We start from the raw sequence: 19,544 nt of genomic DNA on the forward strand, positions 1-19,544 counted from the left end.
ACAGCTCTTCTGTGAACTGGCAATTATAGTAGTACAAAGTATTGTAATCAGAGTAACTTTATTTTCAGTATAATTTGCCAATAGCCCAGAATATAAAATATTTTCCGGAACACTATATGCAATACATTTCTTTTATACATAGGCTATTACTTGCTAGTTTTTAAAGCTGGTAGTGCTACTAGCAGTTATATTTTTTCATAGGTTTCTAATATCTTTTAAAAAATTAAATTTGTTCTTTCCTCATCAGTTTTGATATTTTTCCACTTTTTTTCTTTTAGATTGTAAACTCCTTAGAGCAAGAACCGTGTCAACCAATACATAATTATTTTTCAAATTACAGAAAACAAATTCCTCATATGTGTTTAGTTCCACTTTTCCATCAGCTAACAGGTGGATGTATTTTGAGAACTGAACAAATGCCTGCTCTCATTGGTAGTGCTACAGTGTTACTGCAGAATCTGGCCTGTACTTTGTTCATTGGTTTTCTTTTGTATAAAAGCACTGTGTGTGTGTTACAAGAAAAGAGCAGCTCAGGCTGGTTGTGATTACGTTGTGTTTTCTTCATAATTTAGTTGAGGATTTTTTTAAAGAAAGAAAGCAAGCAAGATATTTTGAATCCAGAGAACATTCTCTACTTGATTATACCAGTCTTAAGGTACATCATATTTTGGATCTATTATTATGATTATGATTTATTATTTATTTGTATTATAGTAATGCCTAGAGATCCCAATGGAGATCAGGGCCCCATTGTGCTAGGCTCTGTTCATATATGTAAGAGACAATTCATGCCCCAAAGAGCTTACAATCTAAAAGAGCTAGCAGGATCCCTTTCCCCACAGAACTGTGCAAGTCACATAGAAAATAAGTAATATCAATCAATGGAGCATCTTTCAATTGTTGTTTAACGTGTTCTTTTCTCCCTCCTGTAGCTGTACCTCAGTTTACTGTCACTCCTCAAGACAGAGTAGTGATTGAGGGCCACACTGTTGATTTCCCTTGTGAAGCGCAAGGCTATCCACAGCCTGTTATTGCCTGGACTAAAGGAGGTAAGAAGTTGATTAGAGGTTTTACTTTTAAACCTAGAAAATATTATGTCTCTTTTAGAATCACTTATGAAATAGCAGAAGATGTGCATGTGTTTGCTATGCAATTGCCTTAAAAACCTCTTTGTCTCTGATGGAGGATATCAAGTTGTTCAGTTAATGTAAAACACTTAGTAGTTATAAATCTAAGTAGATTAAACATATAATATGATAATCTTTAACTGCTATCTGTAAAATGTTTGTGCAAGAAATATTCTTTCCATTCATGTGGAGTAGATGAAAGACTTTGGCACTAATCCTGAGCTATAATCCACTAGCACTGGCACCCTTAAAACATTGACAAAATAAATGACCAAATGGAGGTTCAAACTGGAGGTAATATGACTTGGCCTGGGCACAGGGGTTCACTCTAGTGGATTATATTTCAGGAATGGTAGTGTAAAGATGCTAGGCCAAATTCAGGGGTGATAGAAATGATAGTGCACATAAGATGAGTAATTAGATCTACTACAGGAGTCGGCAACCTTTCAGAAGTGGTGTGCCGAGTCTTCCTTTATTCACTCTAATTTAAGGTTTCATGTGCCAGTAATACATTTTAACATTTTTAGAAGGTCTCTTTCTATAAGTCTATATTATATAACTAAACTATTGTTGTATGTAAAGTAAACAAGGTTTTTAAAATGTTTGAGAAGCTTCATTTAAAATTAAATTAAAATGCAGAGCCCCCCCGGACCAGTGGCCAGGACCTGAGCAGTGTGAGTGCCACCGAAAATCAGCTCACGTGCCGCCTTTGGCATGTGTGCCATAGGTTGCCTACCCCAACCTACAACATGTGCCAGCATAGTGATAGGGTGAGGTTATAGCAGGAAAAGCAACTCACAGGAGGTTGCAAGTGGTGGTAGATAAAGCAGAGTTCTGGTAAGAACTTGATCATTGAGGCACTGACAGTGTCTATGGATTTTCCCTCCCTCTCCTCCACTTTTTGAGGTGGCTCCAAACAAATGTTATGTACAGTGGCCACCGATGAAGAAAAATAGAGTATGGTGAAAAGGAAGCAGGGGTGGGTGGACAAGACTAGCACTCAGCATTATTTTTGTGCATTTTGTTTAATTCCTTTTACATTGGTATATCTGGTTCTGCAGGGCTGTACGCTTTTTTTTTTTCTGATAGTTAGGTGGATGAGATGGAGAAAATAGATGAATGGTGAATTTTCTTCCTACGTGATGACATGAAAGTAACATTGCTCTCTATTTGCATACTTCCTATAGTGATTTGTTGACTTGATGCTTCTTGGGTGTGAATATCATGCTTTCCTCTGTTTTCTGCAGTAAAAAATAGATGTGATAGAGGTTCTCCCATCAGCTTAGGTACTCCACCTCTCTGAGAGGTGGTAGTTAGGTTGATGGACGAATTCTTCAATTGACCTTACACTGTCTATACCAGGGATTAGATCAACTTTACCTCATTGTTCAGGGTTGTGGGTTTTTTACACCCCTGAGCGATGTAGTTGTACCGACCTAATTTCGTACTGTAGACCATACCACAGTGTGTGTTCTGGAGAGTAGGTAGTAGTTTCAAAACATTTTTTCTAAATAATTTGTTTTGTGAAACCTCTACTTTTTTATTTAAAAAATTGTGTAGACTTTATCAAATACTTAATGGCTCTGGGTTGTCTCTGAAATATAGATAGTATTTTATTTTACATGGCTGTAATTAGTAAATAACAAATGCTGTGTTTCAGGGAGCCAACTCTCTGTAGATAGAAGACATCTAGTACTATCATCTGGAACACTGCGGATTTCCAGGGTTGCTCTACACGACCAAGGCCAATATGAATGTCAAGCCGTCAACATTGTAGGATCCCAAAGAACAGCTGTACAGTTAACAGTACAACCTAGAGGTATGTTCACTATATCCATATATGCATCTGTTCAGAAAAAGTACATTTAGGGCCAGATTTTAACAGGTATTGAGGGAGTATCAAGGGGAGTTAGCCGATTAAACACCTTTATAAGTATGGATTTTAGACTTATGTTAAAGTACTCAATGGAGGGCTTGACTTGTTGTTTTCCTCTTCTAAACCATGTTTGAACGTTGGAGTTAATATTTATGTGTATCAGAGTAGTAGACATGTTAGTCTGTGTCCACAAAAACAAGGGGGAGGCCGTGGCACCTTAAAGACTAACATTTATTTGGGTATAAACTTTTGTGGGTAAAAAACCCACTTCTTCAGATGCGTGGATTAAACATTACAGATGCAGGAATAAATATACTGACACATGAAGAGAAGAGAGTTACCTTACAAGTGGAGAACCAGTGTTGACAGGGCCACTTCAATCAAGGTGCACGTGGTCCACTCCCAATAATTGGTGAGGAGGAAAATTGCTTTTGTAGTGAACCAGCCACTTCCAGTCTCTATTCAAGCCCAAATTAATGGTGTTAAGTTTGCAAATGAATTGTAACTCTGCAGTTTCTCTTCGTTTCTGAAGTTTTTTTGTTGAAGGGAACCTACTTTTAAATCTCTTATAGAATGTCCAGGGAGGTTGAAGTGCTCTCCTACAGGTTTTTGAATGTTATAATTTTTGACATGGGATTTGTGTCCATTTATTCTTTTATGTAGAGACTGTTTGGTTTCGCTAAATTACATGGCAGAGGGGCATTGCTGACACATGATGGCATATAGCACATTAGTAGATGTGGAGGTGAATGAGCCCCTAATGGTGTGACTCATGCAGTTGGGTCTTCTGATGGTGTTGCTAGAGTAGATATGGGGATAGAGTAGGCAGCACGGTTTGTTGCAGGGACTGGTTCCTGGGTTAGTATTTCTGTGGTGTGGTGTGTGGTTGCTGGTGAGTATTTGCTTCAGGTTTGGGGGCTGTCTGTAAGTGAGGACCAGCCTGCCTCCCAAAGTCTGTGGAAGTGAGGGATTGTTTTCCAGGATAGGTTGTAGATCCTTGATGATGTGCTGGAGAGGTTTTAGCTGAGGGCTGTATGTGATGGCCAGTGGTTTTCTGTTGTTTTTCTTGTTGGGCTTGTCCTGAAGGACAGCATTTTGGGTGACTTCTAGGTACCCATCTCTCTCTCTGTCAATCTCCTTCCTCACTTCCCCAGGTGGGTATTATAGTTTTAAAAATGCTTGCTAAAGATCATTTAGGTGTTTGTCTCTGTCTCAAGGGATTGGAGCAAATTAGGTTGCATTTTAGAGCTTGGCTGTAAACAGGGGATCGTGTGATGTGTCCTGGATGAAAGCTGGAGGCATGCAGGTAAGTATAGTGGTCAGTAGGTTTCCAGTATAGGGTGGTGCTTATGTGACCATCACTTATTTACACTGCGGTGTCCAAGAAGTGGATCTCTTGTGTGGACTGGTCCAGGCTGAGGTTGATGGTGGGGTGGAAATTGTTGAAATCCAGGTGGAATTCTTCAAGAGCCTCCTTCCCATGGGTTCATATGATAAAGATATCATCAGTGTAACACAGCTAGAGGAGGGGCTCTAGAGGACGAGAGCTGAGGAAGTATTGTCCTAAGTCAGCCATAAAAATGTTGGCATACTGTGGGGTTCTGTCAGCACTGGTTCTCCACTTGTAAGGTAACTCCCTTCTCTTCACGTGTCAGTATATTTATGCCTGCATCTGTAATTTTCACTCCATGCATCTGAAGAAGTGTTTTTTTTACCCATGAAAGCTTATGCCCAAATAAATCTTAGTTTTTAAGGTGCCACCGGACTCCTCATTGTTTTAGCTTAGAACCTTGTCCAGCATATCCCTTAAATACATGCTTAACTATGGGCATGTGAGTAGTCCCATAATTCAATGGGTAGCAGAGATAAGGAACTCAGTTGTCTCTGTTTGTTCGACATCTAGCTCAATAGAACTGTCATCTTGACTGAAATCAACAGGAAAGCTCACATGCTTTTAGTTATGCACGTGTTTATGTGCTTTGTTGGCTCAGAGCCTAGCAGAATAGGAATTTTTTTTTGTCAGCTGGAAACTTTGGTGCTCATTCTGGATTCCTACTTCATAAATTCTGACGACGTGTATTTTTAGCTTCCGGTTTTCCTTACTGTTTGCTTAATAAATGAAAAGGTCAGAAGCTGACCAGTATTTATGTCAGAGTACTTTTGTCTGAGAAAAATGCTGCTGTCTTTGAGACATTTTTCTGATTTTTTTTTTTTTTTTTTTGTGGAGGGAGGTTTACTCTTTGGATAGCTGTTTTCTCAGATTTTGTGGGGTATTTTTGTGTTGTGAAAATTTTGCCTTTCTTCTGCATGTGTTTCCCATAAGACTGCTGTACATGTGTAACTAATTAGGCTATATTTTTTTCATGGTGGCCAGAGCCCCAAATTTTGTTTCCAGAGCAAAGGAAAGATGGCCTTCCCATAGTATTCAGTGTCATTCCTGAAACAGAAAATCAAACAACATGAAAAATGTTGTCCATTTCCCAGTTTTTTTTCTTTTTTCATAATCTGCTTCTAAGGATTAAGTGGGAACATTTTAGTCTGTGTTTTGTACTTGATCCTCTGTGTTGACATATCGGTGTTTCAAGTAATATTATTAACTGCAAATGCTTTCAAATTACATGTTTAATCTCATTGAGTTCAGTCATTGCTCAGGAAAAATACCCATTGACTTCATCTAAAAAAAACAATACTGATCTCAGTGAGGAATCTAGAGTGGACAAGGACAGAAGCTGCAGGACTAAAAAATTATGTTCATTGACTGAACTCATTAATTAAAGTTAAATCTAAATGTTGCTGAATTTGTACAAGATATTACATTCAAGAAACTATGTTAAAAGAATATTATTTAGGTTGCAAAGTCAATCACATAAGTTAGAAAGTGCCACAAAAAAGTTGCCTGTGCAACAGAATGGATGGTGCTCACTTAATGAGAAGTTACTCAAAATTTTGTTTTTGCCTCATTGTTCAATATGTTGTCCCATGCCTTAATTGTGGTATGCTATTTATACCCTGTTCTGCAGACAGAATTACTCCTTTTTACCTGAGCTGTTCTGTGGTGCTCATCATTATAGTATCTGAGAGCTTCACAAATATTAATGAATTTATTTTTGCAGCATCTCTGTGAGATGAGGGAGTAATATGATCCCTGTTTTGCACGTGGGGAACAGGGGCACACAGAGATGTAGGTCAAACATATCCATTAGTTCTGGGTGCCAGTTTGAGACACCTGGAACCTGATATTTTACTTAGCATTACATACCACTTTATATGTCAAAAGCACAGCTCCCATTTTCTCGATTGCTCAGCACTTTTGACATTTCAGTGTCTGGATAGTACAGCACAGACTCCTCTGCCCATTTCCTCCAGCCACGACCTTTTGTGCTCTGTCCCCTCCAACCTGTCCCAATCCTGTCTCTCTCCTGATTTCTCATCCCAGTCCCATTCTCCTCACTTAGCCAGTCCCAGTCTCCACTCTTCAGGCTTCTCATCCCAGGCCCAGTCTTATAGCCCAGCAAGTCCTACTCTCACCGCTTTGGACGACCTCCATGTTCTCACTCGCAGTCTCTCCCCCTGTGGCCTAGCTGCATGTCCCAGCCAGTCGCAGTCTCTCCCACCCTTGGCTCCTCATCTGATGTCTCTTCTCCCCCCTCCCCCCTGAATCCATCTTCCTCGTCCCCACTAGCTTCCTGTCCCAACCTCCCTTCCTGTGCTCCTCGTCCAATCTCAGTGTCCCCACTTCACTGCCACCAGCTGCTTGTCCCAGTCTCTTTGTCCAGCCAGTCCCACCTTGCTTCTCATCGGATTTGTCTACCCTTCCCTTCTTTCCCCCATCCCATTGGTCCTTGCTCAGACCATCCTTTTTCTCAATCCCCATTGCAGCTCCTCATCTGTTGTCAGTCTTCCATCCATATACTTGGTTCCAGCCCCTTCCCACTTGGCTTCTAGTCTTCTTGTCCAGCTAGTCCCAGACCCCCTCACCTCCCTGATACCTGGACCAAGTCTCTTTGACTAGCTTGACCAAGTTTCCCCCATCAGTCCAATTTCCTTCTCAGCCCTCTGCCAATCTTCAATCAGTCTCTCACCGCCTGGTTCTTTATTCCAGTCTACTCCCCTATTGCCCACACAGGTCCAGCTCTTGTCCCATGTGTATTCAAATCACTCAGTTTTTTCCTCCATACTTCCTAGGCCTAGCAGAGGGCCTATTGAAAGCACAGGGGAGTGTCTCCCAATTCTCCGTTCCTGTGCCTGGACCCAGCATGGCCTGTAGCAGCCCATAGCTGCAATCACAGGGTAAGTCCTGCTCACATCTTGGCTGGAACATGCCCAACGTGCATTGAATCTTTGGGGGAATTTAGCTGCTAAAATCTAAGTTGTTTTAACAGAGCATTTGTGAACTGCAAAATTTCAAATAAAAGTCTTCCAATTTTAAAAAATTTGGTCAGATTGGCGAGGAAAAGCACATCCCTCACAGAAAGGGCATACATATCCCTGTCAGATTTCAAGTCCCTGCTCCAAAGCATGGCACTAGAACTATTAAAAAAAGATCTCCAGGGACAGTAAGCATTTTAACATAGGCAAAACAACATATTTTTACATAGCTTCATGCTTGGAAGTGGCTGCACTATTCTGCCTAACATTTTCTAAACAAAAATTCAGCCTGACGAAAATGGAAGATTTCAGCCCAGTGGTTAAAGTTTGGCAAAGGAACAAGCAACTGAAAAGAGGTTCTTATAATGGAAAGTGTTGGGGAAATAGGTGGTGTATGAGCCCCACCTACAATCCTTATTCTGAACTTTTTGTGTGCAAATAATAGGTTGAGTAGTTTATTTGAAAAAGTTTTCCTGTTTTTAGTGCCATCATAAAGACTCGACTGTTGTATATGCTGCTCTTATTGCATTCGTTCAGCTAAGTTGTTGTATGTGATTTTGAGCTATGCCGTTGTAATTTTCTTTATTGTATAAACTTAAAATACTTCCACATTTTTTTATTGTGTCCATGTAACATCGTTTTAGTTACCCCTGTGTTTGCTAACGTTCCGAGTGATATGACAGTAGAAGTTGGCACAAACGTTCAGATTCCATGCAGTTCTCAAGGAGAGCCTGAGCCAGTAATAACATGGAATAAGGTAATAAATCTTTGTTAGATTGCTTTAGAATGCAGTGACTTTTTCAGATTTCACCACAGTTAAATCAGGCTTTATTAGGTGTGCTGTGGCTGATCGTTGCTTGTTCTGTGTCTAACATCAAATGACGTCAGCAGCTCAGGCATCTGTGCTGCCAAGGGTGTTCAGAGTGTAGGTACTTTACCTGAGAGTTTGTCTATGCTGCATGGCACAACTGTTGCCACTGAAGTACTGTAGTGTAATCAGCTGCATCTACAATGATGGGTAGGATGACCTAAGTACATTGCATAGGGTGTGAAATTTTTCACATCCCTGAGCGATGTACCTAGGTTGATCTAAGTTTTAGGAATAGATCAGGCCCATGGAGCACCTCTAATACAGGAGTTGTGCCTAAAATTCACATCCCAGGTTTGAAAAAGGATGTTCAAAAGGTATTACAAAGGCTTTTCTATTTCAGTATTGTGCAGCTCTGAAAATTAGAAGTCTATATCAAGAATAGGATAAGGACTGCTTGCAGACATTTTGCTAGCATTGTGGAGGCCCTGGACCGTACTATAACTTCAACCAAGAGAGTGATTGGTGGCTCTTGGTGAAGTAGTTGAAATGTACCTTTCTGTCTGTGCTTCTTTGACAAATATCTTTAAAAATATTTTCTGTAAATGAAAACATCATAATGAAGAAATCTCACACAGAGATGATATTAACTTAAACTAATGAAAGCAAGAAAAGACAGGCAGTCCTCCCACTCAGTCTTTGATTTCCACTGTAGTCTTAACCATTGCAGGAATCTGACAACAGTGGGTGATCATGTATAGCATGTTACGCTGTACTAGTGTCCAATTACGTAAGTTAAGAATAAAGTGCCAATATGAATCTTGAATTTCCTTGATTCTCATACCACTATAATACTGCTTTAATTGTTGCATAACAAGTCTCCCCATATGCCCCAACTTTCAAAAGCATGGTTTTTGTAAATGACTGCAGATACATAACATGTGCATTAGATGAATATCACTTTCAATTAGGACTCACTGCACTTTGATGGCCTTATTCTCCACAGTTCTTTGGCCTCCTTCCTTTCTTGGGGTTGTGTGGTTCTGTTTTTTATTTTTTAGTTGCATCTGCTAACCTTGTTTTATTCTCATTCTTTCTATCAATGATTAATTGATTTCTTTTGGTAGTTGACTTACCTGATGGTTAACGAGTTTGCCTTTTGCCACCTATCTTTCATGTGATGATTGTGTATCTAGGTTGGTTGGCTTCTAATTTTTTAATTATTTTGTTTTGTATTTTTTTCTCTTGATCTCTTGTAGTAAGCACTTCCATACATTTTTAAATAAAAATCAATTATTCAAAATTTGATTTACAATTTTAGCTTAATGTTCGTTGTATGTCCTGCAGGAAACAATATCTGCTGTTCCATCTCATTTTGGCAAAAGCAAGGGAGCCCCCATCACCACTATGCCTTGCTCCTTACCCCTGTGTGGTGGTTGAGAAGCCCAGTAGCCTTTACTTTATTAAAAAAAACCAACCTTTGCTGAATCCTGCCGTTGTTGCTGTATTCACACTCAACTGCAATCTGAGTCTTCCATGAGTACACTGGATTGAAAACCCTGGAGCTAATCTACAATGACCACTGAGATTTCTGAAATTTAGTGACTACAATAAAGTATACAGCATGTGCAGAAAATGGCACGCACCTCCTCTCCTTCCCCTCTGCCCCCAGATTTTCTGTGTTGCCCTACAGAAAACAGCAGGGAAGCAAAGGGAAGCCACACTGGGAGGGGTTATTGGGGGGACCATGGGCACATTTTAGGGGGAGGTGAAGCATAGGGGACACATTTGGTTACATGCCACTGCCCCCACTCATTCTGCAAGCACAGAGCTGCCTAGGCGAAAGATGCTGTGTATCGGCTCCACTGACTTTCCAGCAGATAGTCCCTTGGCTTTTGGGAGGATGATGGGTAACCTTGTGGGACAGAGATGAAGGCAGCTGTTCTTGGTGACTATTCAGCATGACTAAGCTGGAGTTTCAAATATGTGTAGGCATCTCTGGAGTCTGTTGTGGTTGAAAAATAACAGAACTTGCGTACACAGTGCAGATGAGAACAGTACATAGTGGAAATAAACAAATGATAGTGCACTTGACATCAGTTTCTCTCCAATAATCTAAACTGACCTGCAGCAAGGCCCTAAGGTCAACCACTGCTTAGCTGAGAGGCAACAATAACATACTGAGAAGGCACAGAACACAGGGAAATGTGTTCAGCGCTATAGCCTTGCGGAGAGGGTACTGAACTCCACCTTCCTGCTGAATTATTGGCAATATTCCTCTCCTTCCCTGTGGAATGGGTGGGGTACTCAGATCAGGCTGCAGGGCTGAGTGCCAGCAGAGGGGCTACTGGGTACCTCTGTCATGAGTGAGGACTAAGATTTCCTCTTTTGCCAGTATTAGAGGGAGGAAAGGAGTCTGAATGGCAGTGTTTCTGTTCTCCCTCCTCTGAGGATAATTAGCATTTTGCCAAAGCATTCAGTTACAGGAGGTTGTATTCAAGTGAATATGAATGAGAATTTGTATTCAAGTGAATTCAATCCGTTCCTTACAGCGGGGGTAGGCAACCTATGGCACGCGTGCCGAAGGTGGCACACGAGCTGATTTTCAGTGGCACTCACACTGCCCAAGTCCTGTCCAGGGGCCTCTGCTTTTTAATTTAATTTTAAATGAAGCTTCTTAAACATTTTAAAAACCTTATTTACTTTACCTACAACAATAGTTTAGTTATATATTATAGACTTATAGAAAGAGACCTAAAAACATTAAAATGTATTACTGGCACGCAAAACCTTAAATTAGAGTGAATAAATGAAGACTCAGCACACCACTGCTGAAAGATTGCCGACCCCTGCCCTACAGTATATGACCCCCCAGGGTCTTGTTTTAGTATTTGTTGGGCCTGCATTTTATATAAAAAGGGCACACAACTGTGAGGATATTTTATATTGCTTTTTTAAGTTCCTAGACATAATAAATACATTCCGTATACTGTTCTGCATGCAAACCATCCTGTCTCAGTAGAACTGTGCAGTACTGTGAGTTATGCTGCTTTTTCTTGGTAAATTTTGTTATCTAAACTATATAAAAAAAAGTTTCTCTGAGATTTATTAATGAATTTCTATTGGGTTAATTTAAATGATTGACGTGGCATATAAAATTGGTCTGAAATAAAGATAATCTATTACTGTTCTCAGAACAAGCTCACACTGCTATAAGAAAAAAAAATTAAAATCTAAAACCAATTTAAAATGCTAATAAAATTGCCAAAGATGATACATTCAGAATAACCGAGCATTGTGCTTTGCTGCAGGATGGAGTTCAGGTAACAGAAAGTGGAAAGTTTCATGTTAGTCCAGAGGGATTTCTTACCATTCGTGATGTTGGAACAGCTGATGAAGGTCGATATGAATGTGTTGCCCGGAATACTATTGGATACTCCTCAGTTAGCATGGTTCTGAGTGTTAATGGTAAGATTTATAAATTATAATGGGTAGCAAGATATGAGTTAGGTCATATAATTTATACTGTTTAAACTTAAGGGCATAAAAATGCAGTTTCAACACCAAAGGCCAGCTTGTGAACTCCTTCCTCACCTAGGTGATTGTGTTGATTTTAGTGAGACTACTCAGGTGAATAATGGCTCACCAGTGTGAGTAAGAGATTCAAAATATGGCCCTTGGGGAATAAGTCAGCCAAAATCTCTAATATTCAAGCATGTATTTGACTCATAGCCTAGCATGCTTGGAGCATGTTCATGACTGAAGTCCAAAAGAATGCTTTGGGCCAAGGAGGCCACACTAGTTTCATCTTGAGATATTTTTTGGCTCTATCTGAACTTGCTAGTCCCATGCACAAACTGACTTTTGGGAAAGACTTGACAATAAATCCACTGGCATTTTTAAAGGTAAAAAGGTTGCAGATCAGTTTTTAAATTAAGAGATGGGGAGAAGCCGATTGCTGCAGAGGAACAAATGGATCGGACAGAGACTTTCATTAGAAGAGAGTCTATTGACAGATTCTCTAGGTTTTAGTCAGGAGGAGGGGATGGAAGCGGATAAAGTATGGGCCAGATCAGAGAAGAAACATTCAATAAAAAAGAATCTGACACATCAGAAAAGGGCAGACAAATAAACAGGGATGAGATTTTAAAGCACTTGTACACAAATACTAGAAGTCTAAATAATATGGGTGAACTAGAGTGCCTCATGTTAAAGGAGGATATTGATATAATAGGCATCACAGAAACCTGGTGGAGTGAGGACAATCAATGGGACACAATCATTCTGGGGTACACAATAGATCAGACGGACAGAACAGGTTGTGCTGGGGGTGAGGAGTGGCACTATACGTGAAAGAAAATGTAGAATCAAATGAAATACAAATCTTAAATGAATCCACATGTTCCATAGAATTTCTATGGATAGTTATTCCATGCTCTTAATAAGAATGTAACATTAGGGATCTATTATCGACCATCTGACCAGGACAGTGATAGTGATGAGGAAATGCCAAGGGAAATTAGAGAGGCTATCAAAATAGAGAACTCAATAATAGTGGGGGATTTCAGTTATCCCCATATTGACTGGATATATGTCACCTCAGGACAAAATGCAGAGACAAAATTTCTTGATACTTTAAATGACTGCTTCTTGGAGTAGCTGGTACAGGAACCCACAAGGGGAGAGGCAATTCTCGATTTAGTCCTGAGTGCAGCACAGAATCTGGTCCAAGAGGTAACTATAACAGGACCGGTTGGAAATAGTGACCATGATATAATACCATTTAACATTCATGTGGTGGGAAGAACACCTCAGCAGCCCAACACTGTTGCATTTAATTTCAGAAAAGGGAACTATGCAAAAATGAGGAGGTTTGTTAAACAGAAATTAAAAGGTACGTGACTAGAGTGAAATCCCTTCAAGCTGCATGTACACTTTTCAAAGCTAAGGTACAGATGTGGGGACCCGCAAGAAAGACCCCCTAAGCTTATTTCTACCAGTTTAGGTTAAAAACTCCCCAAGGCACAAATTCTCCCTTGTACCTTGGATTAGGTAACACTGCCACCACCAAGTGAGTAGACGAAACTCAGGGAAAGGATCACATGGAATTCCTCCTTTCCCCTAATATTCCCCCAAACTCTACACCCCCTATCCTTGGGAGGCTTGAGAATAAACAAGATGAGCACAAACCAACCTTGGGGTTTTTTAGACCATTAAAAAAAACCAATCAGATTTAAAAAACAAACAAAACAGAACTTTATTAGGAAGAAAAAAGTTAAAAGAAGCACCTCTGTAAAATTAGAATGGAAGATAATCTCACAGGGCAGTCAGATTCAAAACACAGAAGATTTCCCTCTGGATAAAACTTTAAAGTTACAAAAAGAAAACCAGGAATACACCTCCCTCTCAGCACAGAGAAAATCACAAGCCAAAATAAAAGTAAGCTAACGCATCGCCTTGCTAGTACTTACTAATCCTAATGGAGTTGGATTGTTTGCTTTCTTAATCCGTCTCTGGCAAGCATACAGAACAGACAGACAAAGAACAGACAAAACAAAGCCTCTCCTCTCCTTCCCCAATTTGAAAGGGGAATCTTGTCCCCTTATTGGTCCCTTTGGTCAGGTGCCAGCTAGGTTACCTGAGCTGCTTAACCTTTTACAGATAAAAGGATTTCATGGCTCTGGCCAGGAGGGATTTTATAGTACTGTATACAGGAAGATTGTTACCCTTCTGTTTATATTTATGACAACACAATAATAGAGGCCCAACTTAAATGTATACTCCAAACTAAAAAACACAGTAAAAGAACTAAAAAAGAGCCACCATAGCTTAACCATGTAAAAGAAACTGACAGCTAAAAAGGCATCTTTTAAAAAGTGGAAGTCAGATCCTAGTGAGGTAAATAGAAAGAAGCATAAACACTGCTAAAGTAAGTGTAAAAATGTAATAAGAAAAGCCAAAAAGGAGTCTGAAGAACAGCTAGCCAAAAACTCAAAAGGTAATAACAAAATGTTTTTTAAGAACATCAGAAGCAGAAATCCTGCTAAACAACTAGTGGGGCCCCTGGACAATCCAGATAAAAGAGGACCACTTAAAGACAATAAAGTCAATGCGGAGAAACTAAATTAATTCTTTTCTTCAGTCTTCATGGTTGAAAATGTTAGGGAGATTCCCAAATCTGAGGAATTGTCACAGATTGATGTGTCATTAGAGGAGGTTTTGGAATTAATTGATAAACTTAACAGTAACAAGTCACTGGGACCAGATGGCATTCATCCAAGAGTTCTGAAAGAACTCAAATGTGAAATTGCGGAACTATTAACTATGGTTTGTAACCTGTCCTTTAAATCAGCTTTTGTACCCAATGACTGGAAGATAGCTAATGTAACGCCAATATTTAAAAAGGGCTCTAGAGGTGATCCCGGCAGCTACAGACTGGTAAGTCTAACATCAGTACTGGGCAAATTAATTGAAACAATAATAAAGAATAAAATTGTCAGACACATAGAAGAACATAAATTGTTGGGCAAAAGTCAACATGGTCTCTTTAAAGGGAAATCATATCTTATTAATCTATTAGAGTTCTTTGAAGGGTCAACAAACATGTGGACAAGGGGGATCCAGTGGACATAGTGTACTTAGATTTCCACAAAGCCTTTGATAAGGTCTCTCACCAAAGGCTCTAATGTAAATTAAGTTGTCATGGGATAAAAGGGAAGGTCCTTTCATGGACTGAGAACTGATTAAAAGACAGGAAATAAAGGGTAAGAATAAATGGTAAATTTTCAGAATGGAGAGGGGTAACTAGTGATGTTCCCCAAGGGTCAATCCAAGGACCAATCCTATTCAACTTATTCATAAATGATCTGGAGAAAGGGGTAAAAAGTGAGGTGGCAAAGTTTGCAGACGATACTGAACTGCGCAGGATAGTTAAGACCAAAGCAGACTAACTGTGAAGAACTTCAAAAAGAGCTCACAAAACTAAGTGATTACACAACAAAATGACAAATGAAATTTAATGTGGATAAATGTAAAGTAATGCACATTGGAAAAAATAACCCCAACTATACACACAATATGATGGGGGCTAATTTACTGTAACTAATCAGGAAAGAGATCTTGGAGTCATTATGGATAGTTCTCTGAAGATGTCCATGCAGTGTGCAGCAGGCAGTCAAAAAAGCAAACAGGATTTTAGGTATCATTAGAAAGGGGATAGAGAATAAGACGGAGAACATCTTATTGCCCTATATAAATCCATGGTACGCCCACAACTCAATACTGCATTCAATGGGTCTCTTCATCTAAAAAAAGGATATTAACTGGCATAGAAAGGTTCAGAGAAAGGCAACTCAAATGATAGGCGTTGGATCAGGTCCCATATGAGGAGAGATTAAAGAAGCTAGGACTTTCAGCTTGGAAAGAGGAGATAGGGGGGGATATATAGAGGTATATAAAACATGAGTGGTGTGGAGAAAGTGTAAGAAAGTTATTTTACGTTCCATAAATAAAGAACTAGGGCCACCAAATGAAATGAATGGACAGCAGGTTTAAACAAATAAATAGGAGTTCTCTTCACACACAGCGCACAGTCAAACCTGTGGAACTCTTGCCCGAGGAGGTGTGAAGGCTAGGACTGTAACAGGGTTTAAGAGAAGAACTGGATAGATCATGGAGGTTAATCCATTAATGGCTATTAGCCAGGATGGGTAAGGAATGGTGTCCCCCTAGCCTCTGTTTGTCAAGGGTGGAGTGATGGCAGGAGAGAGATCACTGATCATTACCTGTTAGTTTCACTCCTCTGGGGCACCTGGCATGGGCCACTGTTCGTAGCGAGGTACTGGGCTGGTGACATTTGGTTCGACCGCAGTTGGGCCCATACCTTTTTGTTGTCCTTATTCGCGTTTTGTAAGCAGTGTAAAACCACAGATTAGTAAAAAGTTATAATAAAATAATAGGCTGGCTTGAGAGACTCACCAAATTTCATGTTGTACATCTTCCATGATTAATTAATATCCCAAAGCTCTCTTATGTTGTAACTGGTTTTTTCATGGAAAATTTTACGACACAGATAGTGTTACAATATTTTTCCTTTCTCATAACTAATTATCTAAGTAGAATGGCACCCAATACTGTGTAATATACAATAACCAACTACTACATATTAAGATTTGTGATAGCGAGTGTGTTAAGGAAGTGGCACCGTGTACGGAGACCGCCCTTTGATCACGAGAGCGGGTTTATCCGGGGTTGTACCAAACTTTCCAGTAGGGTCCTTGGGCAAGACCCTTATTGCTTCACCTGTCACCCACTATGAGAGTGAACACGACTAGGAGCAGTCATGCCGGCGTCGCGTTCGCCCGGAGTAACGAAGGTGCGCGCAGGTTGCCGAGGAGCAGGACAATCTGCATAAATGGGTTACTGGACACAAACCATCATGGACGGGAAAGAGAAATGGAAATTTGATGGGAATGTATTACACATGAACCTACTGGAAGGGGAATATGAACGTATGAGGGTATGAGGACTAAAAGCTACATCAAACTACTGAGAAAAGCTAGTTACCCAACACTTCACATAGTTAAAGAGGAAGCTGCCCGCTCACGCGTGATACAACCTCACATCTACCCCAGATTCAAAAGACTGGAAGAGACAAGTGGATGTGTAGAGCCCACACTGAAAGCTGAAACTTCAACTGCCACCCCCTCCATTGCGGCAGCACAGCAGTCTGTATGAGGCATAAGATCATGAAATACTAGCTACAGTCAATATCGAGACCGATACCAAAGATCAGTGGCGAAAGTACCATCAGATAGTAATGTTAGACGATGCCAGCAGAGCCCTCATGACAAATCCCCTATACCAACTAACTCAAAACCAAGGGAACTGGTAATACGCTACAGACTCTGTAACCGGGAGATTGCTTGGCTACACGATCAAGAAGAACAGCAGTATGACCCACCCGGAAAATGAGTTGCAGATAAGATCAAAGGCGACTCGAGAGAAGTTTAGTCAGCTGTGGAACTACAGAAGGGTGAGAGATTAAGGATAAGACTCGGCTACTGAGAAAAAATACATGGGCCCTGATCCATCTGAAGCCCTAACGACTGCTAAAGCAAAGGCTCAAGCAACTGGCTACGAGGCTAAGAGATACACAGAGAAGCAGAGGCCAAAAAAGTAAATGCTCTGATTCTCCAAAGAACCATCCACTAAAGGTGTACTCCCAACTGCATGCAACTCACAGCAATCAAAGCAGAGCCACTGCAGCCAGAAACCTGAACACGTACTGAAGAAGCATATGGGAGAAAGAGAGACTCATAACACCAGTGCAGAAGTGGCGGCAGGACATGAGAACAGAGCACAGCAACAGCTCCCAAACAGAAAGCCAGTCATCACTCACAGTAGAAACATCCAGCAGCGGGTCAAGAACATTACGATGAAGAGCTCGGACCAAGCCACCTGGACCAGAACATGATCACACCTACGATTAAAGAAACTAACAGCAGTGCCAGAACCCTAGCTGCACACGATGAACGCAGCTGCTAGCAGCAAGGCCTCCACCCAAAGGGCTAACATAGAAGGACAAGTGCAGATTCTGAAAACCCTGCAATGGAAACGAGAACCGCCAAACTACCGGGGGCCAATAAGCGCTGCTCGCCCACAGACATAGAAGAGTTCCTGTCGAGGCATCATAGCTCGCCAAGTCTACAGCCAGCGGGCCGAGTAAGTGAGCACACGCTCAGAAGGGCATTGGAAACAACACGCAGAGGGCCTCGACAACACCAGTGTGCCATAGATAGGCAGGTCGCCCAAGACTCAATGGTCTAGACAGACCAATCTGAGGCAGCAGCTGGATTGACTACGGAAGCGTAGCGATTTCAATCCGGCACATGTGGATCTGTGAAGTCTGAGCGCTAATAGATCAAAGTCAACAAGACACTAAGGACTCTCCCTCCAAGAACTGCAATGGACGATGGAAGACAACTACTGGAAGTCACTCGGAGGCAGCTTGCCCACAAGTGCCAGCAAGATGCGGCGACTATACCAAGGTGAGTGCACTGTCCCGGCTGCTTTCTGCATAGGCTTAAACCCCTCAGCCAGATAATCACAAGGACTGGATACGGTACAGGTTCACAACAACACAGAGCGATAAACAATCAGACAGACATCAGGTCAATCAGTTCATCCAGGGGCCGAGCGCAGCAGAACAAAAGCATCATACTACGCATCTATCAAATAAATGAGCAGTAAGGCGGACAGGAAAAGTCTTGTAGTAGACATAAAATTAAAGAACACCGCTAGTACAGAAAGGCCACAAAAGCCGTATGGAAACAGAGCAAACAAAACAGGACAACAGGATTACGAATTTAGTATAACAAACAGAAATGGCAAGACAATAAAGAAGCGAATGAACACAGGTCACGACGATTAAGTGATAAACCATGCAACAGCAATAAAGCCTGGTAAAAAAACATAACAAGCACAAACCAGCGCAATGAAATACGTATCAGATCAAACATCAGTGACTACAGTGAGAAAGGGTCTAGTAGCAGTACTCAACATTAGGACGACACCAATCAGACCATGCTGGAGCCGACCAAAAGTCAAAAACGAGAAGGTAAATACTGTTCCAGACGTCAGCAGGCATATGACGAAGGATTTCCAAAGCAGGAGACACCAGCAAATAGAATACGACGAAGACAGGGCGAAACATAAAATATAGGCTACAGTGCAGCAATGAGTTGAGACGAGATGGAACAGACAGAAGGCGTAGCAATCAACCGTACGGGATATCATCAGTAACAGCAGGACAAGCTGCCCCCACCAGTCGCACCAAGATTGCCCCCCAGCACAGTGGAAGATGCAAGAGAACAAAGGGCCACACACACTAATCACACATAATAACAGTCAGCATGTCAAGGACAGAGACAACTACATGTACAGATACATAATTTCACAGGGCGGAAAAATCACGAGGACAATACGAATTTCAGGCAAGAACGTGTAAGCAACAAGGCACATTTCACCACAATCAGATGCGGAAGAGCGAAGTAAGCAGGGAGAAATCACACGTGACAACAGAAGTGCTCAGACAACATCGAAGGACAGCGAAGTTGATAGCGAGTAAGCATTACACATACGAAGGCTGGCACCTTTCAAACACAGAGGAGCAATAGGACAACCCAAGGCAAACAGCGCTCGGATGCGGCAAGTAACAAGAAAGGGAGACAAAAGAATGGGCGAATTGCAACGTAAATCCCCGAACGAACTATGGGTATAGAGGTCACGTATCGACCGGCTATGTACATCAAGCTCAGGCAAGAGAGATAAGCGGAAGTGCAATCAGCAATCTAACGAACAAACA

The 19,544-nt window shown here is 41.0% G+C and overlaps 1 protein-coding gene across 2 annotated transcripts in view; it reads left to right on the top strand.

The window, feature by feature from the left end:
* PXDN (peroxidasin) overlaps positions 1–19,544 on the top strand; it is a 169,864-nt gene that overhangs the window by 95,645 nt on the left and 54,675 nt on the right. For both annotated transcript variants that reach the window (XM_032791110.2, XM_032791111.2), the window contains 4 exons: positions 933–1,049; positions 2,788–2,946; positions 8,016–8,128; positions 11,491–11,647. In XM_032791110.2, the coding sequence (XP_032647001.1) occupies positions 933–1,049; positions 2,788–2,946; positions 8,016–8,128; positions 11,491–11,647 (546 nt within the window). The remainder of the gene's footprint in view (positions 1–932; positions 1,050–2,787; positions 2,947–8,015; positions 8,129–11,490; positions 11,648–19,544) is intronic.

This window comes from Chelonoidis abingdonii, chromosome 3, assembly GCF_003597395.2.
Source record: "Chelonoidis abingdonii isolate Lonesome George chromosome 3, CheloAbing_2.0, whole genome shotgun sequence".
In the NCBI taxonomy this organism is placed as follows: domain Eukaryota; kingdom Metazoa; phylum Chordata; order Testudines; family Testudinidae; genus Chelonoidis; species Chelonoidis abingdonii.